The sequence below is a fragment of the Mus caroli genome, unplaced genomic scaffold (genome assembly GCF_978045245.1).
Source record: "Mus caroli unplaced genomic scaffold, Mus_caroli_1 scaffold_8, whole genome shotgun sequence".
In the NCBI taxonomy this organism is placed as follows: domain Eukaryota; kingdom Metazoa; phylum Chordata; class Mammalia; order Rodentia; family Muridae; genus Mus; species Mus caroli.
The window spans coordinates 64,079,458-64,104,019 of record NW_028227263.1 but is presented as its reverse complement, the minus strand read 5'-3'; the positions used below and the strand labels follow the sequence as shown (position 1 = coordinate 64,104,019).

General features: G+C 38.0%; 2 protein-coding genes across 3 annotated transcripts in view; one reads left to right on the top strand and one right to left on the bottom strand.

Annotated features, from left to right (window-relative positions):
• Positions 1–570: 570 nt before the first annotated feature.
• Saxo2 (stabilizer of axonemal microtubules 2) lies at positions 571–16,346 on the bottom strand. Of its 2 annotated transcripts, none has more exons than XM_085841588.1 (4): positions 16,207–16,331; positions 13,474–13,670; positions 11,491–11,693; positions 571–3,271 (listed from the first exon to the last, which is right to left on the bottom strand). In XM_085841588.1, the coding sequence occupies exons 2-4, from the start codon at positions 13,494–13,496 to the stop codon at positions 2,328–2,330; spliced, it is 1,170 nt and encodes a 389-aa protein (XP_085697714.1). In that variant the 5' UTR covers positions 13,497–13,670; positions 16,207–16,331; the 3' UTR covers positions 571–2,327. The 2 variants fall into 2 exon arrangements, with proteins under 2 accessions (XP_085697714.1, XP_085697715.1); XM_085841589.1 differs by having other exon boundaries at positions 795–3,271; positions 13,474–13,653; positions 16,207–16,346.
• Positions 16,347–16,364: 18 nt separating this feature from the next.
• Efl1 (elongation factor like GTPase 1) overlaps positions 16,365–24,562 on the top strand; it is a 132,947-nt gene continuing 124,749 nt past the window's right edge. Inside the window, exons 1-3 of the mRNA XM_021166823.3 lie at positions 16,365–16,493; positions 17,292–17,397; positions 19,841–19,908. Coding sequence (XP_021022482.1) covers positions 17,307–17,397; positions 19,841–19,908 — 159 coding nt within the window. The 5' untranslated portion in view covers positions 16,365–16,493; positions 17,292–17,306. The remainder of the gene's footprint in view (positions 16,494–17,291; positions 17,398–19,840; positions 19,909–24,562) is intronic.

Below are 24,562 nucleotides of genomic sequence, written 5' to 3'. Positions count from 1 at the left end.
TTTTTTATAAACAAAAGTCAGAGGAAGAGGGAATCTCAGTGGAGGAAATGCCTCCATCAGATTGGCCCATAGGTATATATCTGTGAGCAGTCTTGATTAATGATTGATGTGGGAGGGTTTAGTATACTATGGGAAGTGCTTCTCCTAAGGCTATAGTTCCAGGTTGCATAAGAGAGCATGTTGAATAAGCCAATGGGAGCACATAAGTTATGGTCCCCTTGTGGCTTCTGCTTCAATTTCTGTTCCCAAGGTCTCATCTTGAGTTGAGTTTCTTCTCTGAATTCCTTTCATGATGGACTATAAGATGATAGATAAAATAAACCTTTCCCTCTCCAAGTTGTTTTTGGTTCTTCCCACTTTTCTTCACCCTTATTTCCTCCTATTTATCTTTCAGTATTCAGCTCAGCCAACATTCCTTAAGAAAGATGATTCTGAACTCCCAGTTGAATGTCTTATGCTATGCTCTGTTCCAAACCCTATTCTCATACCTATTATATTAGGTTACACTGAGACAAGACAGTATGTTATGTGTTCTTAGTTTAAGGAAAACTGTTTCAAAAAATGCCAGTAGATGTCTTAAGAGTGACCATTGTTCAGAGAGGAGACCAATCCCATCAGACTATGGGAGATTTGAATATTAAACATTGTAACATGGCCAAAATGGTGAGAATGGTGAAGTATGACCAAATTCTTAATTTGATTATTATAATGGTATTTTCTATTTTTAAAATAGTTTTCATCTAATCATGTATAGGTATATCTAGATAGGAATTTACTTAGAAGTTTATCTCAAATAAAATGATATAGAAATGACTTCATGAAAATCAATACATTTTATTAATCAGATTATACATAAAACATAATTTTTCATTTATCTTTTTATAATAAATGCAAATATGGAGAATTGCTTTAAATTAATTAAAATTAATTAAAATTAGTTATTACATGTTTTTAATTCACTCTTAGTAATATTCTTAAACTGTGAAACATTACAATTCATTTTAAATTGAAGTCAATCTTATTTTCCATACATGATCATTTATTAAAACACTCATTTGAAGCATTCAACATTTGTAAGTATAGTATGCTATTTCCAGGTCCTTTACTGGTATCTGTTCCCCGTCCTTCTTTGCACTTTATACTTTCAGTTATGAACAAGGTAGTTATAGACCTCATAAATGAACAATGTTTCTGGATGTGGCCACTGAATGAACACATACCTAGGTTTATCCTGAAGATTTTGTCAGAACTGGAAGTCTTCCCACAACTTTTTAAGCAAATATTTTTCCTTTTGAAAATACAGCCATTCACATCCAAGTACTTAATCTAGGTTCTCTATTTTCTGCTATAACTTACAGGGTGTTTATGAAGCTATAGTGGGCAGATGCCTCTTACAAACACAAATTATTCATAAAGTCAAAGCAAATTAGGTTATTTTACAGTCCTTGCTGTATGGGGACCAAGTAATGAGTATTAAGTTTGTAACTATCCTTATTTGAAAATGAAAAAGTACAAAAAGTTATCTGAGTGTTTAATAGCCCCTTATGTTTGTACTTTATGCATTTAAATGTATTATACAATTTGATACTACCAACAAACTTTTGTGAGGTAGGCAGAATCAATATTCTTTAACAGATGAGCTACAGACATGTGTATGCAAGAGATTGCTTTCAGTGGCTCAAATATAAACCAAAGATATCAGTACTTGAACTCTGGTCCTCTGATTCCCATCCTATAGGACATCTCCTCTTCAAGCCACAATGTCTCTTGCTATTTTGAACAGGGCAAGAAACAGAACAGTAGTATCTGACATCACCAACCAAAACTTGACTTGTCCTATGCTCTGTAGATGTACTGAAGATGAATGAATCAATCAATCAATGAGTTAAACCTGGATATTTTTGAAAAGTGCAATTTATAGCTTATCTTCAATTTTTTTCTAGACAGTCCCAATATACTTGATAAATGATGATGAGAGGAGCTGTATAGTTGCATAAGTGTAAAATGGGGTGACACCAGACTGAGGACAAACAAAGAGACAGCATGTGTAAATGGGCGTACCCATCATTTAGCCTTCAGAAATGCCTGTTAAAGAATAATCTTGGATCAGAAGACTGACACAGGAGGACTGCAAGTTTCAGGGTAGCCTGTGCTAAACAGGACCATCTTGGTTCAAAAAATATGGATTTATCAATCCTGATCTTTATGTTCCAACTTGTTCAAAAAGCTAAAAATGAAATTGTATAGCTCTCATATTTTTACTATAAAAGTTGGGGTTTCTCTTTAAAAATCAAAAATCTCATTAGCTTTCTTTTAAACATTGATTACTAAAAGGCCTTCACTGCAGGAATAATCTTGCGAAAGAATTTATGTCCTTGGGAATTTGTATTTTCAAATATATAACCAGGAGGAGAAGGATAGCTAGCTGGGCAGATTTCCTGTTTCTTCGGTATGAACTGTATAGAATACATGGTGACATCATCAAGTGGAACTGAACTCTTAAGAGCTTCATTTAAAGGTTTGCAGCTCTCTGTTGGAATCAATTCATGTGGCACAAAGTGAGATCTGAAAGTGCTCAAACCCTCAAATTTTCCAGATGGGTTGGGAATTTGTTGCTGCTGCTTAATAAGTCCTTGACGACAAGTTTCCCATGCTGGAAAATCTTCCTTCATGGTGCTTTTTCCTTGGAAAGGAAAATTGCTTTGCCTTCTGTGAGAAACTGGTCTAATGGCAACTACGCGGCTGGCCTGGTAGGGAACATAGTCGAGGTGGCTGGTGCTGTTTAACTGCATGCTCCCTGAAGGAGGCACATACTCTGCCACTTTCTTGACTTTGGGTGGTGGGATTTCCCATGGTTGGAAACTGTCACGGAATTCAGTGCTTCCTTTAAACTGAATGTTTTGGATCACTCTGGTATAGGCAGGTCTGCAGATTTTTGCAGTTTCACCAGCAAGACCCTGAAAGTCATTCCGGTGAGTGGTGAGATCCTCAAAAGGCTGGTCAGTAGGCTTATAAATTTCTTTTGGCCTTGCAAACTTGACTTCTAGCTGATGAGGTACATAATCTCGACGATGACTTGTATCACCATTAAAAGGGCCTACAGAACACTTGACCACAGAGCAGGGCTTAAAGCTTTGCCTGGGCTTTATCTCCTGGGGAACATAGTCATCCTGAAATGTAGTTGAGTTTCCGAATTTCACATCTGGGGGATGGTAAGCTTGCTCTGGTTTACACAGTTCACATTTCTGAATATCCCAAGATCTATAATCATCTTGAAAATCAGAACAAACAAAATATTTTAAAATACTGAGGAAAAAAACTATCTTCAGAATATCCTGACTAATTTCTCTCATTGCCAAGCATCTTCTGATCTCTTTAGAACCACAGACACTAGGATCAAGTATGAGGTTTTCCTCATATTGGTTTTCTTTGGTTCATCATTTTCTACTTTCAGATTCATCTGATTACATACAAGGGCATATGGAACATGGGTGCCTGCCTGTGGATAGAAAGCTAAAAAGACTATGTTGTAGGCAAAGACAGTATAAAATGTACTGGCTAGGATTTTGACTGTAACTCACAAAATATTAAGGACAGCTATAAAATTCAGGGCTTACAATAAGAACCTTGAAGAGGAGGAAGTCAATTGATTAACTTTTAAAGTATCTTACAACTCACAGAGGTGGCCTTTGGAATCTCTTAAAATAAAAAATAAAAGTCCTAAAGACTATTTACACCAGTTGCTCAATTTGAACTTTCAAGTTTCAATGCTATTCTGGTCAAAAATAAAGACTCCATGGATTATTGGGCTTTAAGGAATTCCTGAGAGATACAGGACCACCTAAAGACCAGGAAGCCAAACAGTGTATTCAAAACTGTATGTGCAATTTAGAAATGAATATCATAGCCATAATTTGAGAGTTAGAAGCCCAATATCTGCAGCTTACTTAAGCCATTGATGAAAATTTGAAGTGTTTCTATTTCAGTAAGGCTTCTTTATGTTGTCTATTTCTAGACAGAAAAGTAGTAAGCTGAGTATTATGGTAAAATTTACTTCACCACACGAATGTACTTTAAAAACACCTAAAGTGAGTTTATAAAAGACAGTTATTTTACATACTAATGTAGTAAGCTGAGAAGTATAAAATTCACTGCATCTCCAAAAGGATTCTAAATACCAAATATTAATTTATTAAAAAGCAAGTTTGTATATGGTAAGACAATAGAAAGTGAACCAAAGTCAAGGGAATGACAACTGGAATAGCTAAACCTTAAATGTTTACCCTGTGGCTACTGGCTGTGAAGAAAAACTGTCCTCATTCTTATATATTCCTGCTGAGTTTTAGACTAAATTATTAAGCTACTGATGTTTAGTGTGAGTGGAAACCCAGCCAAGAAGCAGTCGGCCTTTAAGTTATCAGAATCCTATAAGCCACATGGCAAGACATGATGAACTAGACCAATCTTGTGACTCTAAGGTTGAAAACCAAGTACCAGATGAAGAACATTATAGAAAGGCATGAGGTAGTATTCAGATTGATGGCTGATGGAAGCTGTATTCTTGCAGACTTGTATAGAAATGAAGAAATAAGGAACTGGAGGAAGCCATTCAGTATGATAGCAACAGAAATGCTATGGTAGCAAGAATAAGTAGTATGAAGAATAGGTAGTATGAGTATGAGTGAAATCATGTGCTCATTAGCTAAAGCACTCCCCTCCAGCTCCCTCTGAACCTGACAACTTTTCATTTCCAATTCTCATGAATCTTTTTCTTGAGCTACCATGAAGGAATCTGTTCTTCAGAAACTACAGATTACAATTATAGCACTATTTCCTAGTAACTACAAGGAAATGAGAGATGTTAGTGAAGACACGGTCATACTAGGAGAGTCTTTGCTGCCAATGTGACTAAGAGACAAACTGCTGATTTTAGGTGAATATGTGGATGAATAGAACAAAGTATTTCTCAATATCAGAGAAACTTGGGCTTTCAAAAATGAAACAAGAATATGGAGGGGGAAAGATAAGGTAGTGTAAAGTACAACGCATACAACTTCTTTTTAAGTTTCCAAACTTGGTAATAGAATTGTCACAGAGCAGGTGTTGACAAATGTTTTTCTGTAATAGCCAGATAAGAAATGTCTTAGGCTTTGAAGCTTAAACACAAGTTTCTAAATGTATACTGCCTACTGAAAATGCTAAATTCTATCAGTGTTGCAAGAATGCAGAAGTATAAATAGGTAGCAAGAATAGGTAGTATGAAGAAGAATGGGAGTGTAATAGTCATAAGAAGAAAATGGGTCGGGGGGGCTGGAGATGGCTTGCAGGTCAATTTGTTTAATATTTCTTTAAAGTTTACAATACAAAATTTTAACAAATCATAGTCCACTTTTGAGTAATATTGTTCTGAGTTGCATAGTTTTGCACCTCAACAATGGGGACATACTGAGATAAAGACATGCATATTTATCGTTCTTTCACTATGGGAGCACCGGTGTTCCAGAGTCTGATCTCACTAGATGATATGATTTTAGTGAACAATGGTTGTAAAAGCATTCTACTGTTGACTAAATTATTACACACCACATGGCTGAGGAGTAACAAACAACTAAGGTACAGCACATTTCCAATTCTAACCTTTTCTACTTTGTACTTTTATAATTGGTTTTTAAAAACAGTCAACGTTGATAGAATTTTTGCTCTAGAAAAACACTATATTGTCATTGCATCTATTTCTGAGGACTCTTTATTTCATACTCTACTTGCTGAAAGTTTTTCTCTTGAAACTTCACATGACATTTACTGATGAGTCTTTTCACTTGACTGAAAACGACTTTTAAGGTAGTTTCACTAATGGTTCAGTGTGCTTGGTGGATTTCATCTGTGTCCTAGCCTTCAACATTTTCAAGATGTAACTCCATGATCTTCTGGTTTCAATGGTCCTAGTCCTCACTCTTGTTTTTAATTTGCTTCTTTGTTTAATGTATCTTTTTTGTTGTTTTTGAGACAAGGTTTCATGTAGCCCAGGCTGACCCTCAACTCCCTGTATAGATAAAGATGCCTTTACCTTTTGATTCCTTCTGCTTCTACTTGCCAAGTACCAGGATTGTAGGTATATGGCACCATGCCTGGCTTCATAAAGTGTTTTTCACATTAAGCAGTCTGTATATTTCATAATTTTAAATTATAAATGTAACCTGCTTGGGTTTTTAAAGTTTTCCAGGTCCATATTTTGATATCACCCATTTTCGGGGAAAAAAATCCTATTAAATTTTTAGGTAATTCTTTTGTTTTCTTTCCTATTTTATTTTCTGATGTTCCAAGTACATGTATGTTAGGCCCACTTCAAAGTGTTCTATAGCATCTATTTCTGAGGACATTTTTCTCTTTATAAAGGCCTAGTTTCTGTTGCTTCATATTGCATTTACCTGAAGAATTTCTCTTAAAACTTCATATGATATTTACTGATAATTCTTTTCACTTGTCTGAAAAATACTTTATGAAGGATATTTTCACTAAGGGTTCAATGTGGTTGGTGGACTTTGTGCTTTGGGCTTTTTTTGTCTCCATACATTTGCTTTATACTGATGTATCTTAAGCCTGCTGCTCCTCCCCATGTGTGTACTATTATCTATTCAAACACCTAAAAATCTCTGTTATTTTCTGTAGTTATTACATTCTCCTTTTTGTAGCTTCTATCTCTTGGCTAATTTTTCCACTTAATGTTTCCAACCATCAGTCATAAGTTTTTGATTCCTTGGTAGAGCCAATATCTAGCTCCTTTCTGATTGGGTTTTTCCTTTGGTTTCATCGCAAGGCCCCCTCCCTCCCCCACTTCTTCTTCTTCCCTTCTCATTTCCCCCCATTTTTATAATTTGAAAACTAGACATCATATGTACGATAGATACTTATATCTATAATATGTATATTCAGAAATTAATCCATGTTCATTTGCCAGAGTGTGATTTGGTTCAATCCATAGTTAAGTTTGGGTCTCTTTATTGCCATGCTTACTTTTAGTAGACCAGCAACTCTAAATGGCTTTGGTATTATTTCTCTGTTCAGGTTGGTGGCTGATTATCTAGGAAGTTTCTTATTATCTCTTCCTTTATAATTCAGGAAATGTGTATCTCCATATCCTGCCTTTTCCCAATAGAGGATTGATGTTATTCCATCTCAAGTGAGATGGTGTTGCCCTGTGTATAGGGGCAGGCATCTGTTGTTTTCTCCAGCTTCATCTACCCTGAGTTGCATGGGCACAGCTTGCAATGCTCCTGTCCCTTTATGGTAGATCTCTAGTGCTTACTCCCAGGGACAGCTCCTCCTTTCATGGTAAGAAGCTCTGTTTTGCTTCTTGTTTCCTTTCTCCTGTCTCCAAGCTGCAACACTTTGCACTGATGCCTCTCCTGCAGTAATCTCATGCTTTCGTTCTGTTAGTGAACTTGTGATCTCAGCTTTCTAAGGGACTTATGGATATTTTTGATTCTATATATTACCTACCTAGCTAGCTTTTCCTTGTTTCGTTGAGAACACTTTCTTCAGTTTTTTGCATCTTATTCACAAGTTGGAAATCCTAGATGATCTTTATCATTTTAAACTATACCTGTAATTCTACAAATTCAGTTTGTCTAGCAGATATCTATTTGAAATGTATTTGAGTTGATTTTAGTATATTGTTTTTCAAAAAATTTATAATTTTAAAATTTCAAAGATTTATAATTTTATGTCAAGAATTTATAACTTACACAAATTGTGAATTTTTGAAAATTTCTTGTTAATGTATGAAGAATCACTCTAAATTCTATTTAATGGGCCAGTGATCCAGCTGGGCTTCAGTTGAGTATATCACTATTGCTTTCCCTCTTACGTTCTTTCCCCATTCCATACTACCTAGTCCCTACATCCTATTGGATTAGTACAGGTTTTTTATTATTCCGTTTTATTATAATTAACTAAGTCTTTCTGCATTTTAAAATAAAAATGCTTAATTTCACTCATTATGGGATCTTCTTGGCTCAAGTATGTTGCTGTCTTGAACACTTCTTGAACAACAGTTTTCTTTAATACTACTGTTATAACATATTTCAATCTCATATTTGTTTGAAAACATACCATGACTTTATAAAATTGATATTAATTTTATTTACATATTTCTCTTGTTTGTAATTCATATTTTACATTCCACATTCCATTCCCCACCACTCCCCATATATCCTCTAACTGCTCCCCACCCCACCCCATCTCCATGTGGATGCCCCAACCCTACCCCAACCCCATCTGACCTTTAAGTTCCCTGGGGCCTCCAGTCTCTTGAGGGTTAGGTGCTTCATCTCTAAATGAACACAGACCTGTAAGTCCTCTACTGTATGTGTGTTAGAGGCCTCATATTAGCTGATGTATGCTGTCTGTTTGGTGGTACAGTGTTTGAAAGATCTCAGGAGTCTAGATTAATCAAGACCACTGGTCCTCCTACAGAATCTTCCTTTTCCTTAGCTTCTATTTGTACATTTTATTTTATTCATTTCTGAATTCCAATTCCATTCATCTATCTGAATTATTTTCCTCTAACTACAAACCTTCCTTTAACACAATGTGGTGCTGCTGTGCTGCTAATGAAATATCTCAGTTTTTGTTTGTAACAATCTCTGTCAAATTTTGAAGACCATTTCATTACTTATGAAAGTTTGAGATTCAGTATCTTTAAATACCTTCTTGTGACATTTTAAAAATTATTTGAAAAACTTACTTTTATACACTATGGTTGATCACATAATTTTCCCTCCCCCAAGTCCTCCCAAATTGTCCCCACCTTCCCACCCATCCAACTATGTGTTCTATCAAAAAAAACTGCAAAAACCTACCAAGCCATAATTAGCACACACACACACAGAGGATTAATTTCTCCTGAGTCTGAATCCTGCCTGGGAGGATATATCCTGCATCACTCAATTGGAGAACATCGGTTGTTTTTCTTCTGTAAGCAGGTATCAACTGCAAAGAACTTCTTAGTTAAGGGGGGAACTTTTGTTCCCCTTTCCCCTTTACCATGCAGGGATTTGTTGGCCCTCTGCATGCTATCACAGTCTGTTGGTTCATATGTGAACCAGCCCTGTTGTGTCTGAAAGACTTGTTTCCTTGGAGTCATCCACCCTTTTGGCTCTTAAAATCTTTCTGCCTCCTTTTCTGAATAAATTCCTGGAACTTGAGGATAGGAGCTTGATATATACATACTATTTGTGGCTGTGTGCTACAAGATCTCTATTCCATTGGTTCCAACAAAACGTCTGGTTTAATCCTCATTCCAGAGATGTTTTTCCCATCATCTTTAAGAATTCTTTACCTTTTAAAAATGACATTTGTCTAGATGCAGTTTCCTTTGTGTTTATCTATTTGGAACTTAAATCTGTAAAATGATTCTATTACAAATTTTGGTAGTTTCTCATCTGTTTATCACTTCAGATTTTCCTGATTTTTCCATAGGTCCCATGTTTTACTATTCACTAGACATTGTGTTTGAAAGGAATGACAGAAACTAAGTCCATTTTTAGTAGGAGAAATTTTGTTCCCTCAGATATTTGGCAGGTAGGGTGTAGTGGATATCCCCTCAATCCAATTAGGAGCTGAGCTAGGTAGACACAGCCATGCCCTGTGTTTAAATATCTGGAGGACATGATTTAGGTGTGGCATATTCTTTCTCGTGGGGCTTTATCTACTAAGCATCTACTCCCAAATAAACTTCATGGGTGTTTGGTGGGAATATTTGGCTCAGTCTCTCTGCTCACCACATCCATCAAACAGTGCAAGTTCACAAAGAAACAAACCATGTACCTGGGGTTTTGTAGACTCCAACCTTTACAATATTCTATTTCTGTCTTCCCTCTCTCCTCTCCTCTTAGACTGTATAGATGCCTGCTCTTATGAAGGTATTCAGACGGATACACACAGAATTGCAATCATACAAACTTAAGTACACTTGAGGCTGTTGTTTCATGCGTGAAAACCTGGAATACTATAATATGTATCTGTGTGTATTACATAAATGCACACAGCATCAAGGGATATCAATATTACTGTCTTTAGTATAATATATTACATGGAAAATTACAATGGTTGTATAAATGTCAAAGCAAAGTCATTTTTACTATCTTTTATGTCAAGATTATCTTTTATGCATATCAGTATTTCAGTAATTTGTTTTGCTGTATTTGATTATACTTACTTAACATTCATAATCTTTATAATTCGTCAGTTCTATAGCCGTGGTTGTACTGTTTTTCAAAATCAGAAAAAAAATTATTCCTAACTTCCCCATAAGATCCCAGGATATTGGTACCTTGCACTTTACTTATCTGTTTACTGTTAAAAGTCTTTAAAATAGTCATTAGCTATTACCTAACTATAGATGCCATTGCTTTGGCAAAAGGTTTTATATTTGAAAACACCCACTCAGCTATTTCACATAACCAGTGGAAAGAATATAAGCCTGATGTTCAACTGTGTTACTAAGGGAAGGAAAGAGGATAGTTCATGTCAAGATGGTCTGTTTGTAAATGAAGACTTCCATGAGTAAGTTTTTTAAAATATTTAAATCATATAGGGATTTGGTGAAAAAAATTAAAAAGATAGGCCATGAAATTGCCAGTGCTCACGTTTTTAAGTGTGTTAAGGGAAAGTTCTCACTCCTGTCCTGCTGCAAGTAAGGCTTGGAGGAGGAGACCCCGTCAGTTGTCCTGGCCCTGTCTGTCAGGGGATGGGCATGTTTATTTTATTGTGAAGACCTGTTCTGAGAATAATCTGCTCATAGATCAGAGCTTTATCCTCCAATCTGCGACCCCTTTGACAAACTTCTATCTCCAAAACTACTTACATTACGATTCCTAACAGTAGCAAAATTACAATTATGACATAGCAACAGAAATAAGTTTTTGGTTAGAGGTCATGATTTGGTCCCACAACATGAGGAACATTACAGGATGGAAGCACTGGAAGGCTGAGAACCCTGCTTCAGAGTATAAAAATGGTATGTCAGTTGACAATCTACTAATTCCATAGTTTTGCAGGTTGGTCTGTAATTTGAATCAAGAAGACAGTTGCTGTTTTTTCTTTTCAACAACTCCAACACTCTCAGCTGGGTTTCAACTCATTATAGGAAGGACAGGGTGAAAGGACAATACCAACTGTGACAAAGTGACAAGTGTAATATATATCTTTGCTCAGTGATGTCCTTTGCTTTCCATATGCTTTGAGATACAGACAACTTAGGGGGCACATTTGGAGAAGAGTCTAGGGCTCCGAACTCCCATGAGCCAGTTTTGTTTGTCTGTAACTGGGTTTTGCTAGCAATATTGTTTTGATCAACAACAACAACAAAATGTTCTTTTCTAACCACTGTGGCTAAGTATGACAATACAAGATGACAATTTTTTTTGTAAAGGTCAAAGATGGCATTTTTAGGTTTGGAACCCTTTTGCTTTTACAATGACAGGTTACCTTTATAAGTTGGGACAGTGTCCAACTTTCCTTTTTTAACTTGTTGTCTTTCCACAGGCCGGACTTTTATCAAAGGCTGTACTTTGTAAGGATTAAAATCTCGCTTGTAGGTAGTACCAAGATCAATTTTCCCCTGTTTGGGTTTATATTCTTCAGGTAGGTGGCGAGGCTGCTTGACTATTTCATAAGGGCGATAATCTGACCTGAAATATATACATGTATATATGTGAAACACAGCCTACTGGTTCTTCTGTTTTGATTATTTCAGCACTGAAATCTTCAATTTTGTCTTAAATGAACAATCTAAGGAGATATTAAAATGGTACTAGTTGATTATTTGAAATAAACAATTGAATTCTTTTATGAGGTTCTATTCAATGACAAGTTAAAATGTGAAAATCCTAGTTTTTAAAAACTGAAATAACAGCTCTTCAATTTGATCTTAAGTGAATAAAATTCTCAAGTAGGTGGATTTTTAAATCTAATATAGAAAGAAATCTGAAGTGAAAATTTTTGAGCTAAAAAATTTGTCAATATTAGCTTTGTAGTCACTTTTCCAAAAGCCACATTCTCCTACATGTACTAAGGCATAGTTTCCTCCTATGAAAGTCACAATATCTTCCTGCTTATTGTCTAATTGATCACCAATTATGGCTCAGAAAGATGTGAGTCTTTCTAAGATTTTGGATCTCTCAGAAGCCCTGACAATGGATGGGAATGAAATGATAATCTAGCCATCTTGTATATTATATTCCATTATTATGATGGAGGTGGTACTTCTGGGGCTAAGACAGTCCCATGGAATGGGGAAAACCAGAGATCCAAGGCTAGTTGGATTGCCTGAATCCAAATCTTGGCTTTGTCATTTAGTAGCTGCATAACCTTGGGTAACTTAGTTAACCTGTCTATTACCTAGCTTCCTTTTAAAGATGGACAATCACACAATGTACATCATAGAGTTAAAGATACATACTGTCAATTTTGACAGTCATCTAACGGAGCTACAATTATCTTATTAAGATAAAGTTTTATACAAGTTCACAACAGTTTCTTCCTGTATTATAGAAACATGCAATATGGAATGATACTTATTCTTTATACTGCAGATAAACCACCCTTCTATTTTCTAGTTAATATGAGTCATCATGAATGACTCATATTAAGTACTAAGCTCCTGCTTTTAGGAATGTTGGGCACCTACTCTAGGTAGTGGATATTGTACAAGCTTTCTGAAAACAATGGATTTTTCACCCTGCAGGTGGAGAGCACTAAGATGAATCCAATAACACTAGGAAGGTATGTCAGAAGTTATAAGAGGGAAGTTTACCTGACCACAAAAGCTAAACAAAAAACGTGGGATGGCAGAGACGATATTGACAAAGGAAAATATTTAGCTGATGTTTATAGATTAGATGAGTAATATCCAGGGAAAGAGGGAGGGAGGATTCCAAACAGGGAAGATAAAGTAGAGAAGCAAGCAGGGTTTGATAATCTATGCAGTAATTATGGAAGGAATTAGGTCTATGCCTAATGATAGTTTAAATTATTTCAAATAGGATCATGATAAAATTAAATCTGTATGCTTTTAAAATTGCCATGGCAAGCAAAGTATTAGATACCAAACAGATGCAAAAACTAGAACACACACATATTTACATGCCCACACACATACAAAGAGACACACACACACAAATTAGGAAGCAGAGGCATTCTTCTACACAATCGTAACAGTGCAAAGTACATAAACATGAGCTATTTTAGTTAACTAAAAAAGTCAATACAACTTTTTGTTTTCTCTTTTCTTCTCTTTGCCAATGTAACTTAATATTTATTTTTCTGCTTTTCTCAAGTAGTGAACTAATTTCTTGTTTCTTAAATTAGTTAAACTTGAGTCAAATAGCTAGCTAAATTTAAATAGTAAGAAAACCTTATTAATACCAGAGGAGTTGGACAAAAATAAGGAAACAGTTTCTCAATATTTACTTAAATGTGGTTACTCCTTCCATTTTACCATGGTGTGCTTGAAATCCTTGCTTTGGTTTAAGACTCTGAGGTGGAAGAACATCGCCATATTTTGGATATTTTTCCAAATACTCCGTCGTGGGGCAAGATACGTCAGAATGTTCATAAACCCTTGTGGTTCCATGTGGACAGCGATGCCGTCTGTACAAACAAATAAGCTGAAACATTATTTCCCTTTAAAACATCTTGTATGGTCATTGCATGTTTAACAGGTCCCCAGTGACTTTAACACACCTTCTGAACCTTCGAGCAGCTTTCCCCCTCTGCACTGGTGTTTATGAAAACGATAAATCATAGTGAAGCCTTGCATAGCAAACTGAGTTGGCTCATAAGAGTTTAGCTACTTCTTATGCTACTGAAGCAGGAAAGCTAGAAGGTGAGCTTCCTAGATGCATGGCAAACAGGTTTTCTGCTTAGGTTTCACTTACAACAGATAGTAACATGTTACTTTGAATCATAGGATAGGTACTAAAGGAAGGAGGCAGAGCAGAGTCCATTTTTATTATTTATTTTTTTGTGGGACACAGAATACAGTAGAGGCCAAGACAGATTGGATTTGGGAGTTGTTGTGCAGCATCCTGGTTAGACAGCTCCTCTATTCTTCCATGTCTAGGAAACTCTAAAGTCAGAAGACTCATGAGACTCAGCAATGTCTGCTGCAAAGGAGGTGGTGGAAAGTGCTGAAGTGATTTTTTTCCTATGCAGGGTCCAAGATACTTGGAAAATCCAGGAGCAGAGTACATGGGTCATGTACATATAAAAGTCTGATAGAGCTGCGTTGATTAACAAAACACAAGTCAAAACTTTAGAATTTGTCAGTGTTTTTATTGTCCACAAAAGCAATGCATTCACAGTATAACTTACCTAAGATTGTGGACAAGTATAAGATATAACAGTGCAGAGAAATTATAAAAGAAAGCAAAATCCTCCTAGTCTAACATGTGCAATCTCCCTTCTGCTTTATATTTTTGTTGCCAGTCATAACTGTTTACACTTGTTAAACTTCTCTGTCTTTTTGAAAAAACAAACAAACAAACAAACAAACAAACCAGCTCACAGAAATGATGAGATCAGGCGTCCCTAATGGAAAATCAAAGGAATTAAATTTTAGTTCCATAAGAGAGAAAAGATGGCATCATGGTTTGAATCTGAGATGTTCACATATTTTGAACCTATGCTTTCCAGCTGATGGAAACACTCTGGAAGGCTTTTGGAAGCTGGCCTCTACCTGGAAGTAAGTTGTAAACAGCAGCCCTTGGAAGATTAGAGCCTGGTCTTGATTCCACAGGCTTTCTACCTCCTGGTCTGCCAGCATGTAAATAGTCTTGCTTCGTGTTACATGAACAAGAACCCCACCATGCCTGACTGCCAGGGACTGCACCCTCTCAAACTGTATGCCCAAACAGACCTCCTCTCCTCTGCTGTTTTTACCACAGTGCTACCACAGTGGTGCAAATGTACCTAACAGATAGTCTTCATCAACAAATGAATATGGACAGATCTTCCCTCTTTCCTTCCAACAGGACAGGAGGCAAAAGATGAGAGGTGGTATGGGGAGGGATGATGGTGAAGAATCTTTGCCCCATTTTGAGACAATGACCCATGTAGGTAGCCAAAGTTTAAAAACCACTGGCTGAGTGGAACTATGTATGTCATAGTAACTACCCATTTTGTCAAAGATTCTTGTGCCTCCGTTATAAAACTGAAAGCAGCTAAGGCAGTGCTCTTGCTGCAACTAAGTGTTTGCAAGGGACATTTCGGCAGAAGTTATTAGCCACGCTTCAAATCTTAAGGATTAGGGATTCCTCTTATATTGGCAGTCCCCCCAGCTCTGTGGGTAGTGATATTATTTTTGAAGAATGGAAAGTCCCTAGTATAATGATTTTCCTGGTGGGTGGATGGGAAAATAACTTAGTTTGTAGATAAATTCAATTTCAAATACATTTTTTTTCTTACATACAAGATTTTGCAGATTCAAGCCTTAAAAGTTATGTTTGCATCTGTTCAAACATACAAACAATGTTTACTACAAAAGGGGCTGAGAAACTGCTCTCAATCAGTATGTGTTGTAGGTGGTTGCCCTTAGAAGGGGATTAAAAATACAAAGGACTTGGCGTTACTCAGTTACTCATATTTACTTATCAAAGGTGATCTAATCCCTGGGTAAACAGTAAACTTGAGGATAGAGAAGAATGTGTTTACTGGTGATGTAAGGTTGTTAGGCAGGACTTACAAACCAAACCTGAGGTTTACGGTGAGGATTATTGTCATTTTTGTCTGTCTGAAAGGCCTCAGGAAAATGTTGCCTTGGCAGGAATAAAAATAAAGTTTAGAGGATGGAAGGCTCTGGATGGCAAACGAAATACCATGGATACTGTTCTTTTAAGTTAACCAATAGAATTGGTGGGTGACTCCATCGCTTACCAGCCATATTTGCTCATACTTCTTAGCTGATCTGAACTGTTTTTAGCTTAAATCTCTGGATGGGAAGCCTCGGGGAATGCAAAGAAAATAAGTTTTGCCCAGGAGACAGCCAAGCAGAGGAAATGGGGAGCATTTAGCAGAGCATAAGGTCGCAGGGTGGGGTAGGGGTCTCCTCCGGTTCAGGCAAGGGAGTCCTTAGGGGGTGTGCGCCGCGAGGTGTCAACGGGGCTCGCGGCTCTGCGGACGCCACACCGGGCGGACGTTTCTTACCCGCAGGTGCAAATCTGGCACAGACACCAGTTCCTCATGCTCTGCGCTCCAGCGTCCTCCTCCGCAGGCTTCGGCTGGCACACTTCAGAGCAGCTACAGCGTCCGCCGTCGTCAAGGCGACCGCGGAACTCCAAGTTGAAGGGAAACGACGTAGCTTCCGGTGGCGTTCTTGACGCGCGCGGGTCAGAGGTCACAGGCCCACAGGCCCCGCCCCCCGGCTCCTGCGACTTCCGGTCTGAGCTACTCCTGGAGTCTTAGGAGCGTGGGTGAGGTGCGGCGTGGAGCCGGTAAGTGGGGGGACTTGCTAGGGACGCCGGCGACCAGACGGTGACGGAGACCCGGGGGGTCATGTCGATTGGGCTGGGCGAGGAGTGTCCCGAGCGGCTGCACTTTATAGGGACCCGGTACCCTCAGCGGCAGGGACTCCAGGAACCCAAGCGGAGGAAGGGCATGCAGACCTCGATTTGCTTCTTTTAATTGGAGAGAGGGGTAGAAGGTGTGTCGTGCACCTGGTGTGTTCCTAGGCACGTGATCCAAAAACTTAAGGACACTCAGTGCAGTCACAGGGCCGAAGTTCTCATGTCTGATAAAAGCCAGCAAGCTTGGCAGAAAGGCAGACTTTTGGAAGGACCGAAGTAGGGAAGGGCAGGGTGTGTGTGTGTGTGTGTGTGTGTGTGTGTGTGTGAGAGAGAGAGAGAGAGGCTGACTGACTGTCTCTGGTGTGTGTGTGTGTGTGTGTGTGTGTGTGTGTGTGACTTAGCCGGGCGTCTCTGTACCTGGCTCCCAACTGCGTGATTCATCGCATGGCAGATCTGGAAACTCCCAGCTCACCCCACAAGTACTGTCAGCAGGATGTGTGGACTTTACCATGGAACATGGGCCTAAAGGACTATATCCCCTCAGGGCCAGAAGGAAATAGATGTGGCTAAACATTCATTGGATTCTCAGTTAAGGAATCTGAGGCGACTTGTCAGCATCAGCATCTCCCTCTCAGTTTGTCCATTTGGTTTTCGCTGTTGTGCACACCACCACTCCCCCCCACACACTAGATTTTGTACCATTTTTAATTTGCATTTAATGTTTAGTCCCAGGAAATAACCATGGTGCTCAGTGGTGTTGATAAGATGATTCGACTTCAGAAGAACACCGCCAACATTAGGAATATCTGTGTTCTGGCTCATGTTGATCACGGTAAGGCTTTTAGAATTGGGTTTTATTAACAAAGAGGAAATGTCTCTGTTTCATTGGAGCGGTGAGAGTGATGCTTGCTAAGGAGTTGTGTGTTGTGTCATGTCAGAGAAGCATGCTGTAGAAAGTTTGAAATAAATGGATTAACGGGTGATTGGTGGTCTGCCCAGTATGTCAGGCAATGCTTTTGAATTTGGATTTTTGTTAAAATATGGAAACGTTTCTTGAGATGGTAAAATGTCTGTGGTCTTGGTAGAATATGTCTTCTATAAATTCTATTTAATTCATCTTATTCTGAGCATTTGCTAAGTTGGCAGTGCTTTTTTAGATTTGTCAGGACCGAGACATTTATGAGGCCAACCTGTCCAGCCAGAGAGGCTTTAGGGAGGAATCGGGGCATCATGATGAGATGGGGTGGGGGTGGGGCGAATGAGAGTTTTGAGACCTGGAGGATTGGGTAGCAAAGTGGTTAAAAAGAATTGTTAGAGCCGGGCGTGGTGGCGCACGCCTTTAATCCCAGCACTCGGGAGGCAGAGGCAGGCGGATTTCTGAGTTCGAGGCCAGCCTGGTCTACAAAGTGAGTGCCAGGACAGCCAGGGCTACACAGAGAAACCCTGTCTCGAAAAACCAAAAAATAAAAAAGAATTGTTAGACGTGCCCCTTGAGGGGCTGTAGGTGATAGGGGGAGATAAGCAGTACAAATGGAGGTGTGGAGACAGGCAGAAGGAAGCGCGTGTGTCTAAGGTGGGGTTCAGCTGTCTGCTTTTTCCTGAGACTACTCTTCATTTGAAACTCTTTCTTCTCATAGCAGCAGCTCAGCATTTAGAGTCCTGTTGAAGCCAAAGCTCCTTAGTGTTTTAAAGGCGAGGAAGACACAGGCAGGGTCCTGTCACAGACCTCACCATTCCTGTGTGGCTCTAAGACAGGATCAAGCTCTCTCGCTCTGGTTAGACATCCGGAGCTCTGAGGTCTTTTCAAATTACTTTATGTTTGAGGGTCAGTGTGTAGCCCATGTAAGAGGAGGATAAGGAGAATCTCTGCCAGTGGTGAAATAATAGTGAAATGGTCATTAGCAGTTTTATTAGTGTGTTGGGAGTCATTAGGAAAAATATAGCAAGGGCAAAGTCCTCCAATTGTAGATGAGATTAGACTGGGAAAGGTGCTTGGCTGGGTTAAAAGGCAGGAAAGAGGCTTGGTGACTCTTGTCATTAACATGAGCTCTGAAGACAAGGAGAGAGGGTGGGTCACTTGTAGAAGACCCAGCTGACACTGAGTTTATATACAAATAAAGTCCTAGCCTGCCCATGGGTACATGTGTGCATGTTTGGAGGACATAAGATCTAGCCAAAGGTTTTACTTTGTTTCTTTCTTTATTCTTTTTTTTTCCCTCTGAGAATTAAATAGCAGATTGACTAGTGTGTAATATATCAAACATCAAACATTGTTGACCAAGGAATTCAGCCTTGCCTAATCATGCAAAGTCTCCCTTTTGGTGGTACATTCTAATGGATGTATGTTTGCCATGCTTAGAATGAATTCTGCTCTGTTGCATAGCAGAAAAGTGACCTTCTATGATTTTATACTAACACATTATTTAAGCTCTTTAGAGGTCCCATTGATTAGTCTCTGGTTTATACTATTATACAGATTCCACAGATTATATACATACAGACTACAAAAAGCTGTATTGTAGAGAAAATCCAACACTTGTTAGGCCCACTCAACTGTGGAAATTGAATATGCCCATATCGTTCTTTAAACACGAGTGCCTGTTTATGATGCTTGAAATTGTGTTAACTTTGGCAATATTCTAATAAAGGGAACTGCAAATGTGTATCTGATTATGCAAAGATTTCTTACAGTAGATTTCAGGTTTAGTTTTTAACTGGGTTGCATTGGCTACCGCAGTGTAGCCCTCCACAGGCAACAACAGGAAAACACATTTTCTTATTAAATAAGTGCAACAGTTTAACTGGCTAATGTCAGCCAGGGTCACACAAAGGTAAATACGACAGAAGACCACGTGTTGTAGTTTCCTGGTGATGGTTTACCCAGAATGCCTTTCTGAGCTAAACACTATTGCTGTCCTTTTGCTTTCTGAGTTTTTAGAGTCTAAGTTTGATTAATTGTGTGGGATTGGTAAGTTATACCAATGGTAAGTTGGTAAGTTATAATAGTCTTGATTGATTTCTTAAAGCTAGATTATAGTAACAAATATAAACATTTTAAGAGATGGTTTGTATTTTGATCTCATAGTGGTTTGCGCCATCAGTTAGAAGTCTTACTAAGTTTTACTCTGTAAAGTCTGTCTCATCTTAATTTCTGAGCTTAAAATTAATCTGACAACTTTTCAAGTGAGATTGGTGAGGTCTACAGGGAGATAATACAGCATTATTGAATGCTAACCCCTCTAAACAAATGTATTGTGATCACTGTTGTTTAACAGGAAAAACTACTCTTGCTGATTGTCTTCTATCCAGTAATGGAATCATCTCCAGCCGCCTGGCGGGCAAGGTATGTTGTTGGATTTGGCAAATGCTTATTGCATTTTGATGAGTATTAATTAGCTCTCTGTAACATCATGATCCATTTGCTTTGTCCTTTAGTGATGTAAGCATGTAGAAGGGACTGACAACCCATTAAGTTAATATAAAATAGATGTTGAGAAAAGCTCATTTCCATATTGCGTTCTGTTGCAGCTGTATTAATCCCATATTGTATAAATGCAGAAGTGACATGTGGCAAGTCAGCTGTTCCATGATCGCAAGTCTTCACGGGTGGATGTGTTGGATGGTCTGAGGGCAAGGCAGAAAAGGCATTACTGATGGAAAGTGGGAAGGATAAAGACCAGTTTCTGTGCGTTGTACGTGTTTGAGAGGAGCTTTTGCCTAGAGACCAACAGAGTGTGTCAGTTACCTAAGATCTTGAAGATTGCCTCAGTAAGCTAAGAACCAAAGAAAGGCCTGCGGATCATGTTGAAGATACTACTTTAGGGGCTGGTGAGATGGCCTAGTAGGGAAAAGTGCTTGCTGTGGGGCCTTATGTCCTCCTGCATTCAATTCTTGGGATCTACGTGGTGGGGGAGACTGAGGCAGACCACTCCTACAAATTCTCCTCTGACCTCTGTGCTAGGTTTGCATGCGTATACACACACACACACACCCACACACACACACACACACACACACACACATAACTTTTAAGAGGAAGAGTATGTGTTCTACCTGTAAGTTTAAAGAGTTTAGAATAATTTTCTTCATAGTAACAAAATAAAGAGATATTTCTTTCTTTAATGGACCTAGTATGTAACCAACAAGATTGATCAGGAATAATGAGATGGGAAAATAGAGAAACAAAATTGAATCAACAAAGTGGATGCTGGAGACTTAAAAGTTAGGATTGGGAATTTGAGGCCATCTGGCAGGCTGGACTCAGTAATGAAGTGCTCCTGTTCCTGCAGCTTGAGAAGGCAGAATGACAGCAACCAAAGTAAGAGGAAGTAAACTGTGACCAGGGGAGGTAGAAACCAGATGTGTTAGGGAAAGCACTAGTGAAGCCAAAGATAACAATTAACAAATTTAAACTTATAGCACACTTAAAATATCGCCCTAATATGAACTGGACTTTAATAACTATCACTGTTGGTTCATCAGTTGTAAGAATGCAGCATACCACACAGTAATGAAGATGTAAATAATAAGAGAAGCCGTTGGGAGGGTGTTTGTGAGAACTGCTATACTTAATAAATTTTCTATAGACATAAATTGTTTTAAACTATAAAGTTTGCTAATTAAAATTACAACAGTGTAAACAACTTGTGATCACTATGACTAAAACCTTTTTTCTTTTTCTTCTTAATTTCCATTGTTGAGGCATAGTTGGTGCTTAACCAGCTAATGTCATTTGCTGTCACTCGTTGTACTTAGGAAATAGATGAAGTAGAACATATCTAGACCTTTTAACTGAATGACTTAAAGATGAATAGAACTGATAATATCAGCAAGATAGATCAAGAATGAGAAATAGATGATAATAGGAACGAGAAATGCTGTAGAGATGTAAGAACTAGGATACAATGATCAACTTCATACCAGTAAACTTAATATTGTGATAATTTAAGAAATTGAATTGGTTGGGAAATTTTTTTCACAGAACAGCCCTGATGGCTTAAATATTTAATTAAACATGCCTGTTCTAATTTAACTAGATGGTAGTAAAAGAACAAATAATTTTAGTTCTACCTGAGACAGTAAAAGCTGTAGAGGAGAGAAACCCAGCAACAGGGCATACCTGACAATCACAGGGCATGCCCACCAAGTCCTGGGAGTAGATGATGAAGTCTTTTCAGGGTTACCAGGAGAGGAGAATTTCATGTCAACTTCTGCCTGGGATAAAAGAGTTGCTGATACAGCTCAGTTTTTAAGAGTACTTGATGCTCTTGTGAAAACCTGGGTTCTGGGTTCTGTTCCCAGCATCCACATGGTAGGTGACACTTCTGTTCTGTAGATACTATACATGTGGTGTACAAGACATGTATGTAAGCAAAACACTTACATAAAGTAAATATAAATACAATCTTTAAAAAGTCTTTACTAAGGCTGGAGAGGTGGCTCAGGAGTTAAGAACACTGACCGCTCTTCCAGAGGTTCTGAGTTCAGTTCCCAGCAACCACATGGTGGCTCACAACCATCTGTAATGGGATCTGATGCCTTCTTCTGGTGTGTCTGAAGAGAGCTGCAGTGTACTCATGTACATAAAATGAATAAACTTAAAAAAAGTCTTTACTAGCAAACTGTTGTAAATTAGTACTATTTAAAACAATAGTTCTTTATAAATGAATTGAATATGACTATATGAATGGATTAAAGGACAAATTATTTCAGAGATATAAGGAATATTCAATAAAATTTAACACTATTGAGATATTGTAATATGTCCCTTTCTCAAATAGGTTTAGAAGATATTATATGTTTTATTATTGTTTTTTACAAAGTCACAATAAAGATTGAATTAATTACGAATATTAAAACTTTGCTATTCAAAAATACGTAAGATTCTTTATTGTACCCCTGTGCTGTTTGTATTTTAACTTCTTACAATGTTTTGGAGATTATAGTTATAAAAATAAGGCAAAAAACAATGTGAGTTTGGAAAGGAAATGACTACTGACCGTGTCTTAGTTAGGGGTTCTGTTCCTACACAGACATCACGACCAAGAAGCAAGTTGGGGAGGAAAGGGTTTATTCAGCTTATATTTCCATACTGCTGTTCATCACCAAGGAAGTCAGGACTGAAACTCAAGCAGGTCAGAAAGCAGGAGCTGATGCAGAGGCCATGGAGGGATGTTCCTTACTGGCTTGCTTCCCCTGGCTTGCTCAGCCTGCTCTCTTATAGAACCAAGACTACCAGCCCAGGGATGGTCCCACCCACAAGGGGCCTTTTCCCCTTGATCACTAATTGAGAAAATGCCCCACAGCTGGATCTCATGGAGGCATTTCCCCAACTGAAGCTCCTTATTCTGTAATAGCTCCAGCTTGTGTCAAGTTGACACAAAACCAGCCAGTACAGACTAATAGACTCTAGAAAAGTAAAAACTAAGTGGCTGGAGAGCTGGCTCAGTTTTGTTGTTGTTGTTGTTGTTTTCTTGTTGTTTTTTGTTTTTGTTTTTTTGTTTGGTTTTTCGAGACAGGGTTTCTCTGTGTAGCCCTGGCTGCCCTGGAACTCACTCTGTTTACCAGGCTGGCCTCAAACTCAGAAATCTGCCTGCCTCTGCCTCCCAAGTGCTGGGACTAAAGGCGTGCGCCACCAGTGCCCAGCTGGCTGAGTGGTTAAGAGTGCTTGTTGCTCTTGCAAAGGGCTTGGATTCAAGTCACAGCACCCACAGGTGGTTTATAACCATCTGTAACTCCAGTTCCAGGGGATCCAAAAGGTCCAAACTAGCAAATCAACTGTTAGACTATAAGTAAAGAATTAAGCATGATTCAGAATATACAAGTCATTGAAAAGAAATTCACAGCCATAAGTAGACAAAAGATTTATAAATCTACCATATAATTAACCAAAAATTATTTTAAAGAAAACTTAAATAAGAAAGGTATGCTGTAGTTTTGGGCATTGGAAATGTAAATGAGGAAAATACCTAATAAAAAGTAAAAAAAAAAAAAAAAAAAAAAAAAAGAAAGGTATGCTGTGTTCCTGTTTTGCAGACTCAATATTTAAAAACTTGTTAGTTGTTTCAGCTGATTTATATATTTAGCAAATTGGAAAAAAGTCTTAGTTTTTTTTTTTCCTAATTAAATTGGATATATCATATGTCATTTTAAAATCCCAAGAGTGGGATGTGGTTTTGTCTTACAAGATGGTGCGGCTTGTGAATGGCCTGTAATGTGGTGGGTTGGAATTGGCTGATGAACTGGAAACACATACATACGTGAGAGCTTGCTTGATTATAGATCTGGCATTTCAGATCTGTGGAGAAAAGATGACTTCAATAAAGGATCTTGAGAAACTAGTTAGTTATGTGAAACTAATATTGGGCCAGCCTGTACTCAATACCAAACAAAAACCACCTGTATTTATTAAGTTTTACAAAAGGCTTAAGCTTTCAGAAAATTGTAATAGGTGTTACTTCTGCAACCATAAGGGAAGATGTCTTGAGAAGATAAAAATCTACTATATAAAGGTTGATTAATTCAACTCCATTTTTTACCAGGTATGCCATAAAATGAAAAAAATAACAAAGAAATGCTTTTAATTAGAAAAAAAAAACAAACATTTATCTGATAAGTAATAATCAGAGACTATTTACAACACCTATCCAAAAGAAGCCTGTAATGTAACCAGTAGAAAGATGGGCTTTATATGGGATACTAGTGGTAGAAGAATGTCAGATAGCTAAGTCAGGGCAGTAAACGTTGGGAAAGAATATTTGTAAAGAGTGAAATACTGCATCTGATTTAGACAATGCTGAGCTAGCTCATGAAGACACCGAGGCAGTATTTCACTGTGGAAGTCCAACTACTTTGAAGGAAAAAAATGTGCAAATATCTGGGTAGCATTGAAGATGTGTAAATTTAATGATTCAGTGTGCAAGAGATACAATCCCAAAATCTTTTTTTAATTAATTTATTTTAACTTTATGTATATGGATGTTTTTGCCTGTCAGCAT

What these genes read in the sequence shown, in the direction of transcription:
- Saxo2 (XM_085841589.1), bottom strand. Translation starts at nt 16,244, where the DNA reads ATGAGGAACTGGTGTCTGTGCCAGATTTGCACCTGCGG. An exon ending in TGCCAGATTTGCACCTGCGG is followed by an intron (nt 13,654 to 16,206) that starts GTAAGAAACGTC and finishes TTGTTTGTACAG; the next exon opens with ACGGCATCGCTGTCCACATG. An exon ending in CACTGTCCCAACTTATAAAG is followed by an intron (nt 3,272 to 11,490) that starts GTAACCTGTCAT and finishes CTGATTTTCAAG; the next exon opens with ATGATTATAGATCTTGGGAT.